Below are 25,153 nucleotides of genomic sequence, written 5' to 3'. Positions count from 1 at the left end.
GCAGCAGCAGCAACAACCAGAAAAAACAAAAAAAAGGGTACACCGTTATCAAACAGGAAAAATGTAGGTCAATCTTATTAGAGCTGTAATATCTCGCCTGATGGGAGCACTTAAAAGCCTATTTACTGCAGCGACGTGGGGGTGGGGTCGTTGTTTTCTGCTTTTACCAACACTGAACAGACACTATTTTTCTCAAACAAAACAATTTTATCCTTGTGATGCTAAGTATGCATGAGGTTACAAAGATTGTTTATTTTCTCAACATTCATTTTCACGTATCGGCTCTCTTTATCTTATATATCGCTGGACACAATTTCATGTTTATTGAACCCGAGCGTTCATGTTATTATGTTTGTAACTTGCTGCTTGCTCCATTGTTTTACACTGGGGAGCAGCTGTTAGCTTTGAGCATCCCTTCGCTACTCTGAGCCATTGGAGATCCCTGCGGCGATAGGGAGGAGGAGAGGCTGCATAGCGGGAGTGAACAACGAAAATAAACGGTATCAACCATGGTTACCGTCTGCCGTCAGCAGCCCAACCTCATCCAATTGTGTCATTTCAAGCCACGGTGAATGTCCAACAGATGCTGCCGTGTGGAGGTAGTCCCATCAGAGCAAATTAAGCTAAGACGGAAAATCAAGTTGGTTACAAGTCCTTGCGTGTTGATGCCTCGAGAGGGAGACGCGTGGAACAATGAAAACGGTTTCCTTCCAAGCCAATTATTAATATTATTAGTATGATTATTATGACTCACCTTGCTGTTATGCAAATCAGTGATTGAAATCGCTGGTTGCCTGACATCTTTTCCCAGGTTGATTTTCAAGCACACAATTCATCAGTTTAGTTTGCGTTTTCACCTGGAAACTAGAGCTGCAACAATTAATCGATGATTAATTCACTATCCAGTGAATTGACAACTATTTTGGTATTCGATTAATCGTTTTTGGATTTTAAAGTGCACAGTTTCCATTCATACTGTGATTCACGCTAAAATAATAATCCTAAAATTTCTGGATCAGTCTATGATATTTTTTTCTGTATTTTTTTTCCCAAATGCTGAGATCATTTTTATTTAGAATGTTGTATTCACAGTTGGACGTGAGCACTGAAAGAAGAAAAAAACGCTCGATTCCAAAAGGTATGGTAAAACTGTTCCTTTGTGATGTCACAGAGGGCTTCCTTATATGTAAACTCCGTCCTCCCCCAAGCGCTGATCCGCTGTTTACTTGCTAGCAATGCCTCAAAAGTGAAAGTCACATTTCACTCATTAAAATGTTGAAATTTATCGAGAAAAAAAATTGCACTTACAAGAATAAATTTGTAAAATAAATACAAAAAAAGTAATTTTTTCACAGGATTTAAATATTACAGGAAAAAAAGTGTTTTTTTTTAGTTGTGATATGAGAAACAAAAGAAAAATAAAGTTGTCGTTTTTGGAAAATGAGGTTGGAAAAAAAGGTCTAATATGGGGATAAAGTCATAATATTACAATAGGAAAATTAATATTATTTAAGAAGAAAGTTCCAATATTAGGAAAATATAAATAAAAACTGTAAAAATGGGTTTAAAAAAAAAAAGGAAGGTGATACTAAAAGTGGGCTTCACCGCGTACTCCGGTTTCCTCCCACATTCCAAAAAAACATGCTAGGTTAATTGGCTACTCCAAATTGTCCATAGGTATGAATGTGAGTGTGAATGGTTGTTTGTCTATATGTGCCCTGTGATTGGCTGGCCACCAGTCCAGGGTGTACCCCACTTCTCTCGCTCTAAGACAGCTGGGATAGGCTCCAGCACCCCCCCGCGACCCTCGTGAGGAAAAAGCGGTCGAAAATGAATGAATGAATAATGGGAAACAATGATCTGGTTAGCATCCGTTTTGGTTACAGTCTGACGCTAACCAAGGTTCCACTGTATTTTTTTTGGAACATTTTGGTTGAACATCAAATTGCACCGTATGAATGTTCTATTTCCAAGACGCTATGAATGAATGAATGAATACTAAAAGTTTTTTCAACTACATCACAAAATATCGACAAAATACCAAGATGATGTGGCCCTCGCTGCAAAACATCTGGACACCGCCGGTCTGGGGTTAACCGATTCCTCGATGAATGGACTGCGAAACTAATCGTTAGTTGCAGCCCTATTGGGAACAAAGTCTTATTGATGCATGGTGACGCACTTCCTCGCCATTTGTTCCCGTGAAAACGAACAAACAAAAAGGTACGGGTGCTATCCTTGTCCGTGTGCACACGTCACTTTGCTTTTGTGCATCGGACTTATCAGGCCGCATGCTTCATGTCTGGTGCCGGGACACTCGGAGGAGAAAGGATTAGAAGCGAATTGACCACATGCGGCTGATGGAAGCCATTGTGCTTTCTGAGCAGCACGCGTGCAACAAGACATTAGTCAAAGAATGTTTTTATTTTGATTCAGCGTCGAGTTGACAAGGATGTACCCGTCTCCGTTCAATCACTTCTGGTGAATGACAACAACCCATCACAGAGGCGGACAAAGGGTACAAACACACAATGCTTCCTCCCGAACTCCGCGGGGGCCTCAGGGGGCGGCCACGTGCCGTTTAGCAACCTGCCCGTGCTGCCTCTTCCTGCTGTGCACGGCAATTGCTGCACGGAGGAGCGCACCTGACAGCATTGGGATTTCAAAATAAGGCCGCATTTTCCAGCACCCTGCCGTGCCTCCTTCCATCAACCCGACAATGCTCCAGTGCGCTTACATTTGAAAACAAGCGTACGTAAACACTCCATCGCCACAAGTTAACTACTTACAGTAGAAAAACACTCCTACTGGGGCTGCCCTGGAGATTGATAATCAAATGTTGGTCCGACATCGGGGCTGCACGGTGGACGAGTGGTTAGCGCGCAGACCTCACAGCAAGGAGACCAGCGTTCAATCCCACCATCTCTGTGTGGAGTTTGCATGTTCTCCCCGTGTTCTCTCCGGTTTCCTCCCACATTGTCCATAGGTATGAATGTGAGTGTGAATGGTTGTTTGTCTATATGTGCCCTGTGATTGGCTGGCCACCAGTCCAGGGTGTACCCCGCCTCTCCCCCGAAGACAGCTGGGATAGGCTCCAGCACCCCCCACCACCCTTGTGAGGAAAAGCGGTAGAAAATGAATGAATATGCCAGGTTTGAACCCTCCATTGCCATCCAATTATGTTGATTTTAGTTTCCACAGTACATGGTGGATGAGTGGTTAGCATGTTGGCCATCCATTCAGGAGATCGGGTTCGAATCTCCGCTTGGGCATCTCTGTGTGGAGTTTGCATGTTCTCCCCGTGCGTGCGTACTCCGGTTTCCTCCCACATTCCAAAAAAACATGCTAGGTTAATTAGCGACTCCAAATTGTCCATAGGTATGAATGTGAGTGTGAATGGTTGTTTGTCTATATGTGCCCAGGGATTGGCTGGCCACCAGTCCAGGGTGTACCCCGCCTCTCGCCCGAAGACAGCTGGGATAGGCTCCAGCACCCCCCGCGACGCTTGTGAGGATAAACGGTAGAAAATGAATGAATGAATGGTCCAATATCACCAAAACAACAGATTATATCAGCCTGCATCTAAAGCAGGGGTGTCCAAACTATTTCCACTGTGGGCCACATTGAGAAATGATCATATTTTATAAATAAAAACATAACCAATGCATCTCAGATGTGGACTATATTGGGTAATAGTAGTTTAAAGGTGACTATAGGGGTGTTATTTAATGTGTAAAGGGCTCTAATTGTGTTAAAAATCAAATTTAGAAGGTCGTAAACAGGTTTTCTATGCGCTAACTTATGGTTGGGTCTGGAACTGATAAACCGCGATAGACGAGGGATTACTGACGATCAGATTGATCGAGTACATAACGTTTTTTTTGGGGCAGGGATGACTTTTCGGTCGGCTGGTATTGAGAGAGGGACGGATGCAGAACTGGGATTTTGTACTACCTGTCACTCGCCCCGCGTCAACATCGTCACTTGAAGGATTGTTTTCTTTGATGAAAGTTAAAATACGGAAGATTTAAAAAGGAAATACTGAAATAAGAGGAAAGAACGGCAAAATACAATTTCTTCACCGGTCATCCTAATGAGCGGTATTGATGATTGATGCCAGAAAGGGACTTACTTTCAGGCATGATGCGGTGCATGGCGACAGACAGGAAGAAGATGCTGTCGCTGTAATAAGCTCCAGAGCCGGCGCTGAAGTGTTTCTGCATGGCCTCCACAATGGGGAAGAGGCTGCGTGTGAGGGCCCCCACATCGTGGAACACAACCTGCGTGGAGAATAACACATGTCACTTTTTTCGCTCATCAGGAGAAACAATGGAAGCCGGGACTGGATGGATGGTCACTGAAACCTTTCCAACAACAAGTGTGATGACATGTTTACACCAGCAGAGGGAGCACGATTCCATCTGTGCATTGGTTTCAGCACCGTGGACCAAAATGGCGTGCAGTCACAGGTGGTGTAGTTTACTGCGCTTTAATATACACACATACAAAATATTCTGCAGACGTTTCATAGACTGAAGGATACACAACGTTACAGAGTGAAAGATTAGAATTATATCTAAACTTATATATATGAATTACATCACGGGTGTCAAAAACTTTTTCCACTGAGGGTCGCTTATGGAAAGGTAAAAAAATGCAGGGGACATTTTTGTTTTATAAAAGGCTAACAAAATACATTTTATATGTATTTAAAGAGCTAGCTTTGTGTTAGCTTTATGTAACAGGTGTATACACTACGGCTCAAAAGTTTGGGATCACTTGCAAATGTCTTTGTTTTCCAAAGAAAAACACATTTTCATGTATTTCACAAACATTTTTATCCTATCCTAATCCAAGTTCATCATTTTATAAGGCTAATGGATTATTAGCAAAGCCATCTAAAAATCTAAACTAAAACTAAAATCTCTTACCATGCTGTTAACTACTCCCATCAGAGAGCAGCACAAACTGGGTCTAACAAGGACAGAAAAACAATGCACAAGTGTGCTGATGATGGATGACTAAGGATATATTTTAAAATAAAAAACCGTGAATCAAATACCATACACTACCGCTCAAAAGTTTGGGATCACTTGCAAATTTCTTTGTTTACCAAAGAAAAACACATTTTCATGCATTTCACAAACAATTGTTTCCAGAGAGCAGCACAAACTGGGTCTAACAAGGACAGAAAAACGCTGCACAACTGTGCAAAAAGAAACAAAGAAACAAACAAGAATTATTCCATATGATCGGTGTCGGAATCAGTCAATTTCACTCATGGATGATTGGTATCAAAATCGGCAACATAAATCCCTCGTATTTACAAAGTCATAAACAGATTTTCCGTGCTCCAACTACAAAAATATTCCATTTATTGACTTGGAATCCTATATCGTGGAAATTTATTTATCGCTGGCAGGTCTGTAACCAATTAATTAAACCAGGGGTGACTGGAATCATGAAAGACAAAAAAATATTTAACAATAGCACAAATTGGGTCTAACAAGGAAAGAAAAATGATGCAGACAAATATCTGAGAGTGTGTAGTTTAAGACAAAGACGCCTCACAGGTCGTCACCTGGCAGCTGCACTAAATAGTAGCCGTCAAACACCAGTGTCAGTATCAACAGTGAAGCGGCGACTTCAGGATGCTGGACTTGTTCCACAACCTAACTTTTCAAAAGTTACAACTTTATTAATTGTTTTGTTAGTTCCTCATAATAAAATATTTAAAAAATATTTAAAGTTCATGCTCTCACAAATAACATAACATCTTATGAACTACTACAATAGCTCGTGTCCAATTGGCATTCATTATTTTGATATGAAAAGGGTGCCATGATGCCATGTGGTGGTTTACTGAACACAGCACAGGCCGCCATGCCAACGTTAGCCAACACTGCCCCCTTGTGTTTGATAAACAGTATTAACTATAAATCTGTTTGTTTGTTTTTTTTAACCAAAAGTTATAATAATCTAAATAACAAAACAAAAAGTTGTCATGTAATACTGCACGCTTTTTGACCTTATACCACACAGCTTTCATTTGTCAGGATGTGGCCCTTGGTGGAAAAGTTAGGACACCCCTGATATATGGCATCTATTAGGTTCGACAAATGCAGAGTTCCTGTGTGTGCTGTATGTGTGGATAAAGTACACAATAACGGTCCTACCTCATACTTGAAGACCGCATGTGTGAGGAATTCCTGCAGCATCTTCTCTCCCAGCTCTTTACTGGGTTGATCGCTGACGAAATGAAGCACCAGGATCTCCCCCTCCAAGAAATGCGCGTGCTTCACCATGGACAACATGGCCACCCTGAACTTGTCCTGGAGGCTGCGGCTTTTGTCCACTTTAGTGAACATCATGAGAACGTGGTAGCGTCGGGCAGGGGTTTCTTCGTCTTTCTCCCCCGTTTCCTCCTCAGGTCCATGAAGCTGGGATAACCGCGTGTCCATGGTCAGGTCTGCATCGTTTCTGTTGGCGTTGTGGCTGGACTGAGTCTGCTTGATCCTCTTGGTGGTGCTGGAGAAGTTCTGATTCTCTGAGCCGAAGTAGTAAAACGCCACCACGGCCAACGAGCAGGCCAGGAGCAGCACACACTGGTAGGATCTGAACGTACTGACCCTGGCCATGATTCTGCATGCTAGCCTGAGGAGGTCCATGTCTGAGTGCTCATGGAGGCAAAACTGTCACCGTTTGATGCCCTCTTCCTGAAAAAGAGAATACTGACTTTTAGACAAAGTCCATTTCTGAAGCTGTAGTAATTCTACATTTGATCAAAGTTACTTAAGATTTGTCAGATCAAACTACAATCATTGCTTATGACTTATATCCAAACAGGTAATAGTAGAGTCCAATTCCGCCTACTCTCTGCTTCCTCGCTCTTGGCATCATGAGAACTGTAGTTCTTTTTAAGCTAATCAACAAGGTATTTTACATGCGTCTATACTAGCGGTGCAACAATACATGTATTCGATACAAGAAGGGTCGCGGCCCGGTAAGAACAACATGTGTCCGCCCTTGCTAGCTGCTGCTCATCGCCGTGGCTGGCGTGTTCAAATCGTTTTCCCGCACGACATTGATTGAAACTACTGCACGGGTTCCATTACTGCGCTAGCAACCATTAGCGGTGAGTTTGTTTTTAAACAAATGTATTATTGACTGGCTTCAAAAGACATATGTATTAGAGTCAAGATAACCTTCTATTTGTTACTTTTCCCAATTTTTATGGTGTTGTTATGTTACTTTTTTATAGATTTTTTTTTTTTAGAATTGCCACATTTTTAAATTAAATATTCTTATACAGTATTTTCTGGACTATAAGTTGCTCCGATGTATAAGTCGCACAAGGCCAGAAATGCATAATTAGGCAGACAAAAAACATACATAAGTCGCACTGGAGTATAAGTAGCATTTTTTACTACTTAGACAACTACTTGACCAAAACAGACATTACGTCCTCTTGGAAGGCAAGTTCTAACATTAATAAAAGAATATAGAACAGAATGGTTATTCAGCTACACAAAAAATAAACATGAACAGAAAAGGTGTCCAGTGTTTATGGAACATAAACACTTTTTTCATTTATAAGTCGCTCTGGAGTATAAGTCGCAGGAACAGCCAACCTATGAAAAAAAGTGCCACTTATAGTCTGGGAAATACGTTAATTACACGGGTGGACAAGTGGTTAGCGCGAAAATTAATGAATGAATAACCTTTTGTTTGTTACTTTTCCCAATTTTACGGTGCTGTTATGTTACTTTTTTAATAGATGTTTTTTTTAAATAGCCACATTTTGAATTTAAATATTCTTATAATTACACGGTTCTTTCTTTATGGTCTACGGCCTATATAGTGCCAAGTGTGTGCAGCAGAACTGCTGACTGTTTAGTTCATAATAACCGGATTGTTTTGTGACTCTGAAAAGCCGGTTTGTCCAGTCCTATATTTCCTTAAATGTAATGTGATAATATTGTGTATCGTCGTGTTATGCCAACACCACTACTATGAATGATTAGTATGAATTTGCTTGTTTTTTCCCTAATTTTCACTGAGTTTCTTGTACATTCCCAATATTCTTTGTGAATTTTCTTATTGTAATGCAAAGCCACTGTATTTACATTATTGTTCCTCATAATATTTCAAGTTCTTTAGGTAGAATCAGGCTTTCTTGTCATAACTATATAACTTTTCCTGCAACCTAATTTTCTAGAAATTACAGCTTTATTGGTTTTGTTTTTTTCTTGAATAATTTCAACTTCATGCCACTAAAATGTTATTCTTCCTAATAATATTTAGATGTGTTTCTCATACATTTTCGACTTTTTCCTCCATTGTTGCTGTTGGTTTTTAAATGATATTAAGATGCCACAGGCCAACATGCTTGCTCCATATGACTTTGACATCTCATTTTAAATTCACTTACATGTTGACCTCTGCAGATACATGATGGCGACTTCTTTTCAGGACTCCACACCCTAGAAAAAAAAGACTACATTAAATATATCGTAGTGTCCGATATCATTGCAATAAATGCAATCACAAGACAAATGACGAAGACATGATTTCACAGCATAACAACCTGGCTCTAATGACTGCTAGCTAAACAGCAAGTGAGCACGGTCGGGATACCAAACGCCATAAAACAAACAGGCGCGAATAATACATGCACGTTTTGAAAATGGTGATGTAAATACATGTAGACATACCTTGCTTTGCCAGAAACAATCGTGCCCAGGTTAAGACATTTCCAGCGATAAAGAAGCACAATTGGAAGGTGACGCCACAAGCTAGCAGCAACAGCCTTGACCACGCCTTCTTCTGCATCATTCACATTCCAAGTCGTGTTGTGTTTAAATTTCGTGGAAAAACAAGTATCGGTGTGGGGATAAGCCGCTATAACACCATTTTCTATTTCAAAAACAAAAACAAATGTGGCGGTTTGTTCAGTTTTACTGATTAACATTTAATTTAATCATTTAATTACGTATTTTCACAAACGATAATACACCTAACATATTGGAAGCAGTAAAATATCCTGAGGAAAAAGTAAGAAAAAAATAAGTTCGATTGATGTAAATTTGATTAAATATCTTATTCAAGTCAACAGTGTGTTTTTTCAGAAACAAGGCAAATTATCGTAGATTTATTTGTGATGTTTTGTACATTCCACAACGGAAATGCAATATTCTTAATGGTACCTGAATGCAGCATGCATGCTTCTGCAGTGGCATTGATGCTCTTTGCACTTTTCCACCGTCGTGAGATATAATAACATATTCTTTATTAGAAGCGTGTTACTTTTTATATTTGCCTAATGTTGTTTTTCTCTTGAGCATTTCCGCACTCGATTTATCTCGAATTCAGTCAAACAGTCGCCAGCCAGGATGAATTGTGCGACGCACGTCATTCAGGTGACAAATGTCTCCCCGAGCACAACCTCCGAACAAATGAGGACTCTGTTTGGATTTGTAGGAAACATAGAAGAACTGAAACTATTTCCTCCTGAGTGAGTATCCTTTGGAAAAACGTTTTTTTGACACCGGGCTAGGACCTCCGTAGGCCTGGTATAGAGCTAATGCTAATAATGTTCAAGCTAGGCGGTTGTAGCCAATCACAGCTGCCGTTGTTGACATGTTGCTAGTTTTGGGCTGACGTTTCAGTGAACTGTGCCGCCATACGCTGAAATATGCTTGTAGTGTTTTGTTAATTTCATTGAGCTACAATTGAAGGCTAAAGTATTAGAACGGTCACTCTGGTCAAAGCAGGGGTATCTAAAGTGTGGCTTGGGGGCCATTTGTGTTAATTCGGTTTAAAGCAATGCCACTGCACACTGTTGCAAAGCCAAGCATCTAATATACAGACTCACCAAAAGTTAGTCACTGGTGAAGTAACGTCATGTGACCTTCTCTCAAGGGTTGTTTTTAACCGAACTAGATGTATGTTGTATGTTTGCTCGGCACAACATATCTGTGTTTTCTTCCAGTGACTCACCCTTGCCTGTGACCTCACGTGTCTGTTTTGTAAAGTTCCTCGAGTCCGAGTCTGTGGGGGTCGCTCAGCACTTGACCAACACCGTCTTCGTAGACCGGGCCTTGATCGTGGTGCCCTTTGCAGAAGGTGGGTGTCGTCTTGTCTCGCTTCCTTTACATTTTTTACCTAAATGGAATTGAGTGTTGTTTTGAGTCTTGAGGTATTTCTAAGGAAGGTAAAAAGGAACATGTACATTTGTGTCTTCACAATGTAGCTGTAAACTTCTCTGTCTGCTATTTGTTGTTCAATGTCAATGCAAAACATGTTCTCTGAAATGGTCCACAGAAACACCAATCACTATGGTGGGGATGCTGGGCTATCTCACGTCTTCACATAGCGAGAGATAATGGGGCTCATCAAGACACATTTTATAACTCTCTTCACGGTGTCTTCTTGTCTTAATCCTCACATGAAGATGGGATACGGACGACCCGATCCGGTTTCCATGTCCCATCTCGAAAAATTATGATGCCACCTGCAGAGATTTCCTATCAATGTTCTGTAAAGTTGTCAGACAGAAGAATGTAAGCAAACGTAGCCAAAAGAGTATCAACAAAGGTAGCTCAGTAAAATATCAGCAAGGGTAGCTCAAAGAATGTCAGTAAACATAGCCAAAAAAGGTAAGCTGGCTAGAAGAATATTTGCAAGCATAGCCAAAATGGTATCAGCAAATGGAAATAGCAAATCAGCAAAGGTAGCTAGAATAATATCAGCGAACATAGCCAAAAAATATTAGCAAAGGTAGCTAGAATAACATCAGCAAACATAGCCTAAAGAATATCAGCAAAGGTAGCTAGAATAACATCAGCAAACATAGCCTAAAGAATATCAGCAAAGGTAGCTAGAATAACATCAGCAAACATGGCCACAAGAATATCAACAAAGGTAGCTAGAATAATATCAGCAAACATAGCCAAAAAATATTAGCAAAGGTAGCTAGAATAATATCAGCGAACATAGCCTAAAGACTATCAGCAAAGGTAGACAAAAAATATTAGCAAAGGTAGCTAGAATAACATCAGCAAACATGGCCACAAGTGTATCAACAAAGGTAGCTGGAATAATATCAGCAAACATAGCCTAAAGAATCTCAGCAAAGGTAGCTAGAATAATATCAGCAAACATACCCAAAAAATATTAGCAAAGGTAGCTAGAATAACATCAGCAAACATGGCCAGAAGCGTATCAGCAAAGGTAGCTAGAATAATATCAGCAAACATAGCCAAATATATTAGCAAAGGCAGCTAGAATAATATCAGCAAACATAGCCTAAAGAATATCATCAAAGGTAACTAGAATATCAGCAAACACCCAGAAAATATTAGCAAAAGTAGCTAGAATAATATCAGTAAACATAGCCTAAAGAATATCAGCAAAGGTAGCTAGAATAACATCAGCAAACATAGCCTAAAGAATATCAGCAAACATAGCCAAAAAATATTAGCAAAGGTAGCTAGAATAATATCAGCAAACATAGTAGCAAAGTTATCTAGAATAATATCAGCAAACATAGGCAAAAATATTAGCAAAGTTAGCTAGAATAACATCAGCAAACATAGCCTAAAGAATATCAGCAAAGGTATCTACAATAACATCAGCAAACATAGCCAAAAGTATCACTAAAGTAAGCTGGAATAATGATAGCAAATGTGGCAAAAAGAGTATCAGCAAGGTTAGCTAGAAGAACATGAGCAAAGATGACCAACAGTGTAAAGTGGAAAAAGTATTTGTCCTTACAAGTCCATAAGTGCCTGGTACTCTCTTAGCTTGTGTAAAGTGGAGGAACTGGGCTGTTATTTGGGACGTTGATGCTGTAGCAGGGCAGCAGCAAGAAAAGGTGACATTCTTGTCTGTGTCGGCCATGGTTGTTGAATTGTAAAACGTGAAAGTGAAAGTTGGGAGCACATTCCCTGGGGACAACCGGCTGTGCTCGCTTATGTTTGATTCATGACTTATTAGAAAAGAAGTACGTGTGATGAGTACACCTTGGCAGTGTTGAACACAGTGTGAATTGTGACTATTCTCACCTAGCTGCTAAAGCTACTAGCATACCAGGATAAAGCTTGACTCACAATGTTTGTTCCCGGGACTGACGTGAGCTCCTTGTCCTTCCAGGAGTCATTCCGGATGAATCCAAAGCCATGTCGCTGCTGGCTCCGGCCAATGCTGTGGCGGGAATGATGCCGGGGGCGGGACTTCTCCCAACACCCAACCCTCTGGCTTCTGTGAGTTGACGCCGCTGGTTCATGTAGTGTAGCATTAGCATTTTTTATGTCCAATGTCGGGCGTTTCAGATGGGAGCAACGGCGTTCGGAGGTCTGGGAGCTCCCAGCTTGGAGCAGATAGCTGCTATGGGAATGCCAGGAGCGAACATGAACCCCCAGGTGAAACACCAAGCAAATATCAGGCCAGACTTTGCCAGCATCCTGACACGGGTCTTTCTTTCAGGGTCTTTCTGCTGACTTCCTGAAGCTCATGCAGTCCATGGATCCGAAGTAAGTCTCCATACGCTTCAGAGGTGAAACATGTCGCTTTAAGGGTTCTGGTTCCTGCAGGTTGAATCCATTAACAGCTGGACTGAGTCTCAGTCCCGCTTTGAAGAGCGGCGACTCCAACAAGGAAATTGAAGAGGCCATGAAAAGAGTACGAGAGGCGCAGTCCCTCATTTGTGCTGCAATTGAACCAGGAAGTGTGTTGATACAACTTTAACAGTAAACATGCTGAGTCAGCTGTGGCGTTTTTTTAACCTTACCTCCACTTTCTCTCTCGATGGCTTTGCAGATAAGAAAGATGACAAACGCAAACGCTCACCATCCCGCTCACGATCACACCGCCGACGGTCACAATCTCGCTCCAGACATCGGTAAACATCTCCATCTTCATACGCGCTGCTCTATAGATGGCAATTTATTTATTTTTATTTATTGGCCAAAGTGAAGCATTTTTAAGCATTAAAATGGCTAAATCAAGCAAAATACATTCAAAGGGTTGTGTAGTACTAGCCACTGCCCACTAGGTGTCACTAATGTTGCATTGATGATACAACAGCCACCACAGGAAGTACTTGCTTTACTTTCTTCAATTTTCTTCTCATAATATTAGAACTTAATTCCCATATTATGTAAAAATTGACCATGACCTATTAAAAAAAATCTTTAATATTTTAGCTATGTGCTCCAAAAATAATGGAAGTACTTGCTCTACTTTCTTAAATTTTCTTCTCATAATATTATAACTGAATTCCTGTAATATTATGTTAAAATTGACCTTGACCTATTACTTTCCCCCAACCTATTAATTTTTTAAAAATATTTCAGCTCTATGCTCCAAAAATAATGGAAGTACTTGCTCTACTTTCTTCCATTTTCTTCTCATAATATTAGAACTTCATTCCCATAATATTATGTTAAAATTGACCATGACCTATTACTTTTCCCCAACCTATTCAATTTTTTTTTTAATATATGTGCCCAAGCGGTAGAAAATGAATGAATGAATGAATTTCAGCTCTATGCTCCAAAAAAGAATGGAAGTACTTGCTCTACTTTCATACATTTTCTTCTCATAATATTAGAACTTCATTCCTGTAATATTATTGTGTTAAAATTTACCTTGACCTATTACTTTTCCCAACTTATTAAAAATATATTTTTTCTTTAATATTTCTGCTGTGCGCTCCAAAAATAATGGAAGTACTTGCTCTACTTTCTTTCATTTTTTTCTCATAATATTAGAACTTAATTCCCGTAATATGATTATGTTAAAATTTACTTTTCCCCAACTTATTAAAAAACATTTTTCTTTAATATTTCAGCTCTATGCTCCAAAATTAATAATTATTTCATAATATTTCGGGTTTATTCTTGTAAAATTGTAACTTTTTTCTCGTAATATGTTGATTTTATTATCATAAAATGTGATTTTTTCAGTTTCTGTGTGAAAATTTTTTTTTTAATTTTTTTGCCCAGAAATTACAATTTGTTGTTTTATTTTTCATATTATGACTGTTTTTCTGTAATATTTCAACACCATGCGACTAAAATTATATTACAGTATTTACTTGTTGGTCATTTTGCTTGTTTTTCACAATATTACGACTTAAAAAAAACTATGTTCATAAAATGACTTTTTTTTTCTGTTTGAATATGTCGTGGTCAGCTAAATGGGCCCCGGGGCCACACTTTGGACACCCGTGCACTAATGAGTGTTGTCTCACCCACCTTTCCTGCCAGGCGATCCAAGAGCAGGTCTCGGCGGAGGTCCCATTCAAGGAACAGGAAGCGGTCCAAGAGCCCACGCAGGAGGAGGTCCCACTCACCAGACAGCAGATCCAGGTTGCCACGGCGGTCAAACACAATGACTTGTGTGACGAGATGCAGTGATGAATGTTGTTTATGTCGGGACAGGAAGAAGGAGGACAAGTCCAAGAAGAGGTCCAGGACCCCGCCCAAGAGCTACAGCACTGCAAGGAGGTCTCGCAGCATCAATCGGTAAACTCTACATAAATCATGCATGTCAATCAATGAGCGACGACATTACGGTTGGGTTTCAGTCGGCAGAGGCGGAGCACATCCAGGTCTCCCAAGAGACGCTTGAGCAGGTCTCCGTCACCCAGACGGTGAGATGTCACCCTTTTTATTCCCCTTTTGGCACAAGTACGTCACCTTAATTCGAATATGTGTGTGCAGGCACAAGAAGGAGAAAAAGAAAGACAAGGAGCGAGATCGAGACAGGAGGGAGCAAATCCGAGATGAGCGAGAACGCTCGTCCCGCGGCAAGAAGACCAGCAAAGCAAAAGAACGAGATGGTGACGGCGAGAAAAGCGACCTGAAGGTCGGTTTAGCCGACACGGATGGGCCGTCAACGCACCGTGTGTGCTTCAATGCTTCAAATTTTACAGGTGAGGCGTGATTACGATGAAGAGGAGCAAGGCTACGCCAGCGGAAAAGACGGCGACGAGTGCAGGGGCAGCGACTCGGACTCAGCATTGTCGCTGCCGAAAGGCCCCGGGAAGGCGGAGACACCAGAGAACCACGCACCTAAAAAGTCCAAAGTCAATGGAGATGATCGATATCAGGAAGACATGGAAATGAGCGACTAGAATCCTCATTTTCTACCCTATTATGCAGGTTTATACATAGGACTAGAATATTGTATTATACATCTTACTGTAATATTGTCATTAAATGTTCATCTGTACCATTCTTGCATTATAAACCACATAATATTTACCATTCTGTATCATGTTTTATTTTCTACAATTCAGCGTGGAAGTGCTACATTTTTAACTTCTTGAGTTGAGAAGAAATACATTTGAGGCGAGCTAGCCTACTCACTCGTAATGACACAAAACTTAAAAATTTAAAACTGCATGAAGTCTGACATGATGGAGTGGGAAAAAGTTCTCCAATTACATGAATTTTTGGCTTCTTGAGTTTTGAAGAAATTAAATCAAGGCTATAAGGTTAGCTTGCTAACTCGCTAGCTTCCTAAATCTCTGGAGTTGAGAAGAAATACATTTGAAACTAGCTAGTTAACTCGCTAGTAATGACACAAAACTTTGATGACATTACATAAACTGCTTAAACTGCATGAAGTCTGACATGATAGAGTGAGAAAAAGTTATCCAACCTCACGAATTTTTGGCTTCTTGAGTTTAGAAGACATTCAATCGAGGCTATAAGGTTAGCTTGCTAGTTCGCTAGCTTCCTAAATCTCTGGAGTTGAGAAGAAATACATTTGAGGCTAGCTAGCTAACTCGCTAGTAATGATACAAAACTTTCATGACATTACCTTAAAACTGCATGAAGTCTGACGTGATGGAGTGGGAATAGGTTCTCCAATTACACAAATTTTTGGCTTCTTAATTTAGAAGAAATTAAATCGAGGCTAAAATGTTAGCTTGCTAACTCGTTAGCTTCCTAAATCTCGAGTTGAGAAGAAATACATTTGAGGCTAGCTATCTAACTCGCTAGTAATGACACTGACATTAAGTTTGACGTGATGGGGTGAGAAAAAGTTCTCCAATTACACGAATTTTTGGCTTCTTGAGTTTAGAAGAAATTAAATCGAGGCTAAAAGATTAGCTTGCTAATTCGCTAGCTTCCTAAATCTCTGGAGTTGAGAAGAAATACATTTGAGGCTCGCTAGCTAACTCGCTAGTAATGACACAAAACGTTGATGACATTACCTTAAAACTGCATCAAGTCTGACATGATGGAGTGGGAAAAAGTTCTCCAATTACACGATTTTTTGGCTTCTTGACTTTAGAAGAAATTAAATCGAGGCTAAAGGGTTAGCTTGTTAACTTGCTAGCTTCCTAAATCGCTAGCTTGCTAACTTGCTAATTCGCTAGTAATGACACAAAACGTTGATGACATTACATTAAAACTGCATAAACTGCATGAAGTCTGACATGATAGAGTGAGAAAAAGCTATCCAACCTCACGAATGTTTGGCTTCTTGAGTTTAGAAGACATTAAATCGAGGCTATAAGGTTAGCTTGCTAATTCGCTAGCTTCCTAAATCTCTGGAGTTGAGAAGAAGTACATTTGAGGCTAGCTAGCTAACTCGCTAGTAATGATACAAAACTTTCATGACATTACCTTAAAACTGCATGAAGTCTGACGTGATGGAGTGGGAAAAAGTTCTCCAATTACACGATTTTTTGGCTTCTTGAGTTTAGAAGAAATTAAATTGAGGCTAAAGGGCTAGCTTGCTAACTCGCTAGCTTCCTAAATCTATGGAGTTGAGAAGAAATACATTTGAGGCTAGCTAGCTAACATGCTAGTAATGACACAAAACCTTGATGACATTACCTTAAAACCGCATGAAGTCTGACATGATGGAGTGGGGAAAAAGTTCTCCAATTACACAAATTTTTGGCTTCTTGAGTTTAGAAGAAATTTAATCGAGGCTAAAGGGTTAGCTTTTTAACTCACTAGCTTCCTAAATCGCTAGCTTGCTAACTTTGCTAACTCGCTAGCTTGCAGCCGTCTCGAGGCTGTAGCATGAGTTCCGCAACGGAACACCAAGTGTATAAAATTGACAATAAGCCTGTTATTTCATGTCTACACGGCAGTATTAATGTTTGAAGCCATATTTATAAAGTCATAAACTGATTTTCTCTGCCCTAACTACGAAATTAACTTGATGTATTATCACAAAGTAGTTTCCTTATCAATGCAACATTACTGACACCTAGAGGCCAGTGTAGAATAATACTTATATTTGTATTTTACTTAATTGAATATTTTTTTTCTGGAAAAAACGTGATATAGTGAAGCCATGAAATTGGAAGAGCAAAGTGGTGAAGGATTATGGAATTGAAATACAAATAAAAATAAAGCACACCAGAGAAAATACCAGAAGAGATATATTTTCCTTGAAAAACACAGGTCTATATACAAAAATAGCAACTTCCACCGTGTTTACAATCCAGTATGTTGTTGGATCAAGTCATGTGACAGCATGAAATGAAAACATGAGTACATCCCCCCCCCACACTGGGAGGGAAAAGCCATTCAGAAAAACATGTAGTGCATGTGAAACAAAAGCCTTTTGTTTCTGTCAAAAATAAGAGTGATAGTCATTCATTCCTTACAACACTTTTTTCCCCATAATTTTCCATATTTATTTTATTTTTCTAAAAAGAAAACAAAAATCTTATTAGTATAAACAATTCAGCCTTTTCTCTTTTTTTGGTTTAATTTGTATTAATGTCCAATTAAAAAATGACCTGTGACCTGGCCGGGATCGCACTTTGGAACATACTCTCCCGGCTTTGCCGTTTACACGAGGTTACGCCACAAACAACAAGGTTTATCCGAACTTAGCAACGTGGCACCGTGGAAATCTGTAGCATTTAACGCGGAACCTTATAACATTTTAGGTGGTGCATTTCGGAACCCGTGAAAAATGGCAGCGTTTATCGCAGAGCCTTTAGACATTTTATGTGGTGCATTTAGGAACACGTCAAAAATGGCAGTGTTTATCGCAGAACGCTTCAACATTTTAGGTGGTGCATTTAGGAAGCCATGAAAATCTGAAGCATTTAACGCGGAGCCTTTCAACATTTGATGTGGTGCATTTAGGAACACGTCAAAAATGGTAGCATTTATCGCAGAATGTTTTGACATTTTAGGTGGTGCATTTAGGAACCCGTCAAAAATGGCAGAGTTTATCGCAGAGCCTTTAGACATTTTAGGTGGTGCATTTAGGAACCCGTCAAAAATGTCCACGTTTATCGCAGAATGTGATGAGATTTTAGGTGGTGCATTTAGAAACACGTCAAAAATGTTAGCGTTTATTGCAGAATGTTTTGACATTTTAGGTGGTGCATTTAGGAAACCCGTAAAAATCTGCAGCATTTAACGCAGAACCTTTCAACATTTTAGGTGGTGCATTTAGGAACCTGTCAAAAATGTCCACGTTTATCGCAGAATGTGATGACATTTTAGGTGGTGCATTTAGGAACTCATGAAAATCTGCAGCATTTAACGTGGAACCTTTCAATATTTTATGTGGTGCATTTAGGAACTCGTGAAAAATGGCAGCCTTTATCGCAAAACCTTTAGGCATTTTAGGTGGTGCATTCAGGAACCTCTGAAAAATGGCAGGCGTTTATCGCAGAGCCTTTAGACATTTTAGGTGGTGCATTTGGGAACCTGTTAAAAATGGCAGCATTTATCGCAGAATCTTTAGACATTTTAGGTGGTGCATTTAGGAACCCATGAAAATCTGCAACATTTAACATGGAACCTTTCAACATTTTATGTGGTGGATTTAGGAACCCGTGAAAATTTGCAGCATTTAACATGGAACCTTTAGACATTTTAGGTGGTGCATTTAGGGATCCGTGAAAAATGGCAGTGTTTATCGCAGAACCTTTAGACATTTTATGTGGTGCATTTAGGAACACGTCAAAAATGTCAGCGTTTATCGCAGAACGTTTTGACATTTTAGATGGTGCATTTAGGAACCTGTGAAAAATGGTAGCATTTATCGCAGAACCTTTCCACATTTTAGGTGGTGCATTTGGGAACACGTCAAAAATGGCAGCGTTTATCGCAGAATGTTTTGACATTTAGGTGGTGCATTTAGGAACACGTCAAAAATGGTAGCATTTATCGCAGAATGTTTTGACATTTCAGGTGGTGCATTTAGGAACCCATGAAAATCTGCAGCATTTAACACGGAACCTTTCAATATTTTATGTGGTGCATTTAAGAACCTGTGAAAAATGGCAGCATTTATCGCAGAACCTTGAGACATTTCAGGTGGTGCATTTAGGAACCCCATGAAAATCTGCAGCATTTAACGGGGAACCTTCCAACATTTTATGTGGTGCATTTAGGAACACGTGAAAAACGGCAGCGTTTTTCACAGAACCTTTAGACATTTTAGGTGGTGCATTTAGGAACTTGTGAAAATCTGCAGCATTTAACGCGGAACATTTTAGATGGTGCATTTAGGAACAAGTCAAAAATGGCAGCCTTTATCGAAGCATGTTTTGACATTTTAAGTGGTGCATTTAGGAACTCGTGAAAATCTGCAGCATTTAATGCGGAACCTTTCAACATTTTATGTGGTGCATTTAGGTACTCATGAAAAATTGTAGCGTTTATCGCAGAACGTTTTGACATTTTAGGTGGTGCATTTAGGAACACGTCAAAAATGTTAGCGTTTATCGCAGAATGTTTTGACATTTTAGGTGGTGCATTTAGGAACTCTTGAAAAACTGCAGCATTTAACGCGGAACCTTTCAACATTTTAGGTGGTGCATTTAGGAACTCGTGAAAAATGGTAGCGTTTATCGCAGAACATTTTAGGTGGTGCATTTAGGAACACGTCAAAAATGTTAGCGTTTATCGCAGAATGTTTTGACATTTTAGGTGGTGCATTTAGGAACTCTTGAAAAACTGCAGCATTTAACGCGGAACCTTTCAACATTTTAGGTGGTGCATTTAGGAACTCGTGAAAAATGGCAGCATTTATCACAGAACCTTTAGACATTTTAAGTGGTGCATTTAGGAAACCCGTGAAAATCTGCAGCATTTAACGCGGAACCTTTCAACATTTTACGTGGAGCGTTTAGGAACCATGAAAATCCCCGGCATTTATGGAGGAACCTTTTGACATTTGAGGTGGATCACTGAGGGGAAAATCTGAGGGGATGTTAAAAAGTTTTAAAATATGAAGTAAAATCCAAGAAGGAAGTACAGTGACTTGTTTTAAAAAAGTGTGTAGAGTGCATGTTAGGAACTGTGTAAATGTATACATACATACGTACATACATACATACATCTTACATAAGTAAGATCAGTGTTTTGTCTTCCCAAACGTGACTAAAAGGCGTGATGCCACCAAGCAGTGGCGCCGGTCCCGTTGTTCCCTTTGGCGCCCCAAATGCGGAGGCGTGGTACCACAAGACAAAACTGTGCTTTTGTCTTCCCCGAAGCTTTCATTTACCTGGAAACGAGGCTTTCTGCATGTAGTACATCCTCGGCATCGTCCAGCAGAGGGCGCCAACTAGCCGTCGCTTAAGCTGCCTCACGTCGATCCGTTGGAGGTAACGGCTTTCCGGGAACGGCTCCTATCTTTGCCGTGCGGTTAGGGGGTTAAAGGTCAGGGAAGCGGCTGGGGTCCTCCTTGTAGTCGCCGGGGACGCTAAACATGGATTCCTCAAACTCGTCGTGGCGAAACTCCTGGAAAGTCACGGTGGCTGTGATGGTCGGAAAGACGGGAATATCTGCAAGACCGAGGACGGAGAGAAGAAGAATGTTGGTGTCAAAACGTGGTGAAATCTTTTGATCGCCATGTGAAACTTCTAGATGGATTCTTTCAAAAATAAAACATTATTCATTCATTTATTCATGAATGAAATGAAAATAAAATAAATTTAAATAAATTAATAAAATAAAAAATATTAATTCATTAATTCATGAATATTTGTTTTATTTTATTGAAGTAAAAAATATTCATTCATTAATTCATGAATGAATAATAATTTATTTAAATACATTTATTACAAGAAAATAAATTTAAATAAATTAATAAAATAAAATATTAATTTATTCATTAATTCACGAATCATTTCTTTTATTTTATTAAAATAAAAAATACTCATTCATTCATGAATGAATGATATTTTAATTTTATTAATTTATTTATATTTATTTTTTATTTAAATTAATTTATTACAAGAAAATTCATGAATCATTTTTTATTTTATTAAAATAAAAATATTAATTCATTCATTAATTTATGAATTAATATTTTTTTATTTTATTAATCTATTTACATTTATTCATTCATTCATTCATTCATTTTCTACCGCTTTTTCCTCACGAGGGTTTCATTATAATATTCATTCAATATAATATTCATTCATTAATTCATGAATGAATAACTTTTTTATTTTATTAATTTATTTAAATGTATTTTCTTGTATTTTTTTTGTCACGTACCGAAGTACGAGGTGATATGACCATCCAATGACATAATGAGTACCATAGTATATTAACAGTTACAGTTACTGACAGTTACTATGGTACCCATTATGTATGGTACCCAAAAATAAAAATTAAAAAAACAAAAAAAACCTTAAACCATATTAGGAAAGCAGGAAGTGAACAAATGTAACAGTTAGTGATTGTAAAAGTACCAGATGGAGGGGTAGGATTTAATAAGCTTTGCTTCTTCCTACTCCTTTTGGACATGTGGAACTGGGAACTGATTATGGGATGCACTCAATTGGAATCTGATGCATGTTCAAATGAAATTAAACCATTATCATTACCATTAATAAAACTATCTGTGAAATGTTCCATGGAGGACATTTTTCCTTCATCCTACTATTCACTAAAAAGCCGGAAGTCGGAATGTGTGTTTGTTTTCTCACCAAGTTTGACAGGAAAACCGGGTGGGAGTTTCATCTGTACAAACTCCCTGAGTTTATTAAAGTGCTTGAAGGGTGCGATCACCTCCAGAACGTTCAACAGCCTGATGGAGAAGAAAAAAAAACACAGATGGAGCGAAACCGCATACGACCAGCCAGGGTGACACGTGTTGGACGTACGACTCGATGCCGAGAGGGAAGTCCTGGCTCATGGCGATGGTGGCCTTGAAGTTTTTCTTGCTCTCTTTGCACACCAACTCCCGACCCAGATGAGGAGCTCTGAGGGACGACGTACACGCCAAGAACACGTGAGAATGATTATCCTTGTCAGATTGTCCATTTTGTGCAACGATGGTGTGTTTGCTTATTGACACGTACTTTCCGTGGTCAGCGGTGATGTATTCTTCCCAGGATGCGATGTTGGGGGAAGGCGGAGTCAGAGATTGTCTCCTTACAGGCTGAGAGGAAAACAAAAACATTAACATTCATGTTAGTTACCAACTGCTGCAAGTCATTTACACGATGCAGGGTTCCAATATGAATGCTTTAAAACTTTTTCTTCACATCATCATCTACAGAAGGTCCTTCATCTACGTACGGGTTCGATTCCTACGACAGTAACCAAGTGGGAGCTTCAATGATGCTTCCTTAGTCACTCACAACATGAGGAACACGTACGAAAGAGTAATGACATCGCAGAATGTTTTGACATTTTAGGTGGTGCATTTAGGAACTTGTGAAAATCTGCAGCATTTAACACGAAACCTTTCAACATTTTATGTGGTGCATTTAAGAACCCGTGAAAAATGGCAGCGTTTATCGCAGAACCTTTAGACATTTTAAGTGGTGCATTTAGGAACCCGTGAAAAATGGCAGCGTTTATCATGGAACCTTTAGATATTTCAAGTGGTACATTTAGGAACCCGTGAAAATCTGCAGCATTAAAACGGAACCTTTCAACATTTTATGTGGTGCATTTAGGAACACGTGAAAAATGGCAGAGTTTATCACGGAACCTTTCAACATTTTATGTGGTGCATTTTATGTGGTGCATTTAGGAACACATCAAAAATGTCAGCGTTTATCACAGAACGTTTCGACATTTTAAGTGGTGCATTTAGGAACCCGTGAAAAATGGCAGCGTTTATCGCAGAACCTTTAGACATTTTAAGTGGTGCATTTAAGAACCCGTGAAAAATGGTAGAGTTTATTGCGACCCTCGTGAGGATAAACGGTAGAAAATGAATGAATGAATGAATAATATTAATATGTGGCTGCACGTTGGACAAGTGGTAGGCATGTAGGCCTCACAGCTCGGAGACCCGAGTTCAATTCCATCAATCGCATGTTCTCCCCGTGCTTGCGTGGGTTTTCTCTGGGTACTCCGGTTTCCTCCCACATTCCAAAAACATGCTAGGTTAATTGGCTAACTCCAAATTGTCCATAGGTATGAATGTGAGTGTGAATGGTTGTTTGTCTATATGTGCCCTGTGATTGGCTGGCCACCAGTCCAGGGTGTACCCCGCCTCTCGCCCGAAGACAGCTGGGATAGGCTCCAGCACCCCCCGCAACCCTCATGAGGATAAGTGGTAGAAAATGAATGAATGAATGAATAATATTAATATGAGGCTGCACTGAGTGGTTAGCACATAGGCCTCACAGCTAGGAAACCTGAGTTCAATTCCACCAATTGCATGTTCTCCCCGTGCATTCGTGGGTTTCCTCCCACATTCCAAAAACATGCTAGGTTAATTGGTGACTCCAAATTGTCCATAGGTATGAATGTGAGTGTGAATGGTCGTTTGTCTATATGTGCCCTGTGATTGGCTGGCCACCAGTCCAGGGTGTACCCCGCCTCTTGCCCAAAGATCGCTCCAGTAGATCTATCTCACTGTTAACCTCCAAGAAGTGGAATAACCAGGCTGTTCTTGTTCCCTGATCCGACTCACCTCAAAGTTTTGATCTATGAGGTTCCCTCCTTTGCTCAGACTCTCCATGATGGCTTTGTTCCTCAAGATGTCCTCCTCGCTGAGATGCTCCCGTCTCTTCCTGGACTCCAGCACCAGGCCGTTGACCGAGTAGAAATCTGCCAGGAAGTTTCCAACGCGTTCCTGGAGATTGGGGGTTGGATGGGGATGAAGTTGTGAAGATTCCCTTTGTCAACGTTCCAGCCATGACGTTGTGAGAGATGACACCAACCGTCTTGTCTTCTCTGAAGAGCCAGCCGCTCTGCGCCCTGGAGAAGGTGATGGACTTGGTGGAGAGCGTGGCTGAGTACACGTCGCTGCTCATCAGGATGTCCACTTCCTCCTCCGTCTCCATCTCAGACTCCTGTGGAGGTATGGAACGTCAGGATGGATGGGATGGACCGGCCAACGACGGCGGTCATCATGAACACAAACCTCGTGGTGGATCCGCTGGTAGACCTTCTGCTCGTTGTCCAGCACCACGAAAGACTCCGACGGGATGGCGTTGCCGTTGAAGATGAAACTCAGGTCGCCGCGCTGACACTTCATATCGGTGAAGTCGATCAGGGTGGTGTCCAATCTGCGGACACGCATGCCATCTTACTTGGATGTTTACACTCGTGAGGTTTGGCACACAGAAAAAACATTAATATTTTTAATTCACTTTCATATTCATATTTTGTAAGATATGCTAAGAAGTTCTGAGTACTGTATTTTTCATGAACTGCATCTCAGCTTTATGATACAGTTGGAAAATAGATGAAATGGCTTATTATTATTATTATTATCTTTGCCCTTCCCCCAAATATTTCACTTTTCTTCTTAAATGATCTTCCTAAATTTCTTAAAGAAATTAAATATTTTCCTAAATATATAAATTAAATCTAAATATTAGAAATTCATATAATTAACACTAATAATATTTTGACTTTATTCCATTAATGTTATAACTTTCCCCAAACAACTTGATTGCGTTTTGTTTGTTTAATATAATATTATGTTATATTATATATATATATATATAATGTTAACTTTGCGCTACTAAAATGATGCTATTTTGCCTCCTAAATTTCCTAAATATTAAATATTTTTAATATAAATTAAATCAAAATATTAGAAATTCATATAATTAACACTAATAATATTTTGACTTAATTTCATTAGTGTTATAACTTTCCCCAACAACTTGATCTTGTTTTGTTACTTTCATATAATATTATGCTGGGGAAAAAAGAAACTATTTCAGCTT

General features: G+C 39.6%; 3 protein-coding genes across 5 annotated transcripts in view; 1 reads left to right on the top strand and 2 right to left on the bottom strand.

Annotated features, from left to right (window-relative positions):
- xxylt1 (xyloside xylosyltransferase 1) overlaps nucleotides 1–15,651 on the bottom strand; it is a 28,772-nt gene extending 13,121 nt beyond the window's left edge. Inside the window, exons 1-6 of one of the 2 annotated variants that reach the window (XM_058074387.1) lie at nucleotides 14,259–15,651; nucleotides 12,791–12,931; nucleotides 10,000–12,709; nucleotides 8,432–8,483; nucleotides 6,177–6,716; nucleotides 4,133–4,280 (exon numbers count right to left, since the gene is read on the bottom strand). In XM_058074387.1, the coding sequence (XP_057930370.1) occupies nucleotides 4,133–4,280; nucleotides 6,177–6,668 (640 nt within the window). In that variant the 5' untranslated portion in view covers nucleotides 6,669–6,716; nucleotides 8,432–8,483; nucleotides 10,000–12,709; nucleotides 12,791–12,931; nucleotides 14,259–15,651. Of the gene's footprint in view, nucleotides 1–4,132; nucleotides 4,281–6,176; nucleotides 6,717–8,431; nucleotides 8,484–8,714; nucleotides 8,902–9,999; nucleotides 12,710–12,790; nucleotides 12,932–14,258 lie in introns of those variants that run through there. The other variant, XM_058074386.1, reaches the window with a different exon arrangement.
- Nucleotides 9,212–15,269, top strand: LOC131130156 (serine/arginine-rich splicing factor 11-like). Of its 2 annotated transcripts, XM_058074384.1 has the most exons (12): nucleotides 9,213–9,514; nucleotides 9,992–10,125; nucleotides 12,154–12,263; nucleotides 12,333–12,422; nucleotides 12,487–12,533; nucleotides 12,594–12,727; nucleotides 12,820–12,901; nucleotides 14,271–14,372; nucleotides 14,445–14,528; nucleotides 14,591–14,656; nucleotides 14,727–14,871; nucleotides 14,939–15,269. In XM_058074384.1, the coding sequence occupies exons 1-12, from the start codon at nucleotides 9,393–9,395 to the stop codon at nucleotides 15,137–15,139; spliced, it is 1,317 nt and encodes a 438-aa protein (XP_057930367.1). In that variant the 5' UTR covers nucleotides 9,213–9,392; the 3' UTR covers nucleotides 15,140–15,269. The 2 variants fall into 2 exon arrangements, with proteins under 2 accessions (XP_057930366.1, XP_057930367.1); XM_058074383.1 differs by having other exon boundaries at nucleotides 9,212–9,514; nucleotides 14,271–14,528.
- A 1,744-nt stretch (nucleotides 15,652–17,395) lies between the features above and the next one.
- The window catches only part of LOC131130155 (ankyrin repeat domain-containing protein 13C-like), a 28,738-nt gene continuing 20,980 nt past the window's right edge, over nucleotides 17,396–25,153 (bottom strand). The window contains exons 7-13 of the mRNA XM_058074382.1: nucleotides 24,340–24,484; nucleotides 24,137–24,268; nucleotides 23,887–24,048; nucleotides 22,316–22,395; nucleotides 22,118–22,216; nucleotides 21,941–22,041; nucleotides 17,396–20,788 (exon numbers count right to left, since the gene is read on the bottom strand). Of these exons, the coding sequence (XP_057930365.1) occupies nucleotides 20,658–20,788; nucleotides 21,941–22,041; nucleotides 22,118–22,216; nucleotides 22,316–22,395; nucleotides 23,887–24,048; nucleotides 24,137–24,268; nucleotides 24,340–24,484 (850 nt within the window). The 3' untranslated portion in view covers nucleotides 17,396–20,657. The remainder of the gene's footprint in view (nucleotides 20,789–21,940; nucleotides 22,042–22,117; nucleotides 22,217–22,315; nucleotides 22,396–23,886; nucleotides 24,049–24,136; nucleotides 24,269–24,339; nucleotides 24,485–25,153) is intronic.

The sequence above is a fragment of the Doryrhamphus excisus genome, chromosome 5 (genome assembly GCF_030265055.1).
Source record: "Doryrhamphus excisus isolate RoL2022-K1 chromosome 5, RoL_Dexc_1.0, whole genome shotgun sequence".
NCBI lineage: Eukaryota > Metazoa > Chordata > Actinopteri > Syngnathiformes > Syngnathidae > Doryrhamphus > Doryrhamphus excisus.
The sequence above is the reverse complement of the archived record's forward strand: the minus strand, read 5'-3'. Positions and strand labels throughout refer to the sequence as shown.

Coding starts and splice junctions, on each gene's coding strand:
- LOC131130156 (XM_058074383.1), top strand. CDS start 9,393: ATGAATTGTGCGACGCACGTCATTCAGGTGACAAATGTCTCCCCGAGC. Junction 12,264..12,332: donor CACCCAACCCTCTGGCTTCT/GTGAGTTGACGC, acceptor CGGGCGTTTCAG/ATGGGAGCAACGGCGTTCGG. Junction 12,902..14,270: donor CAATCTCGCTCCAGACATCG/GTAAACATCTCC, acceptor CTTTCCTGCCAG/GCGATCCAAGAGCAGGTCTC.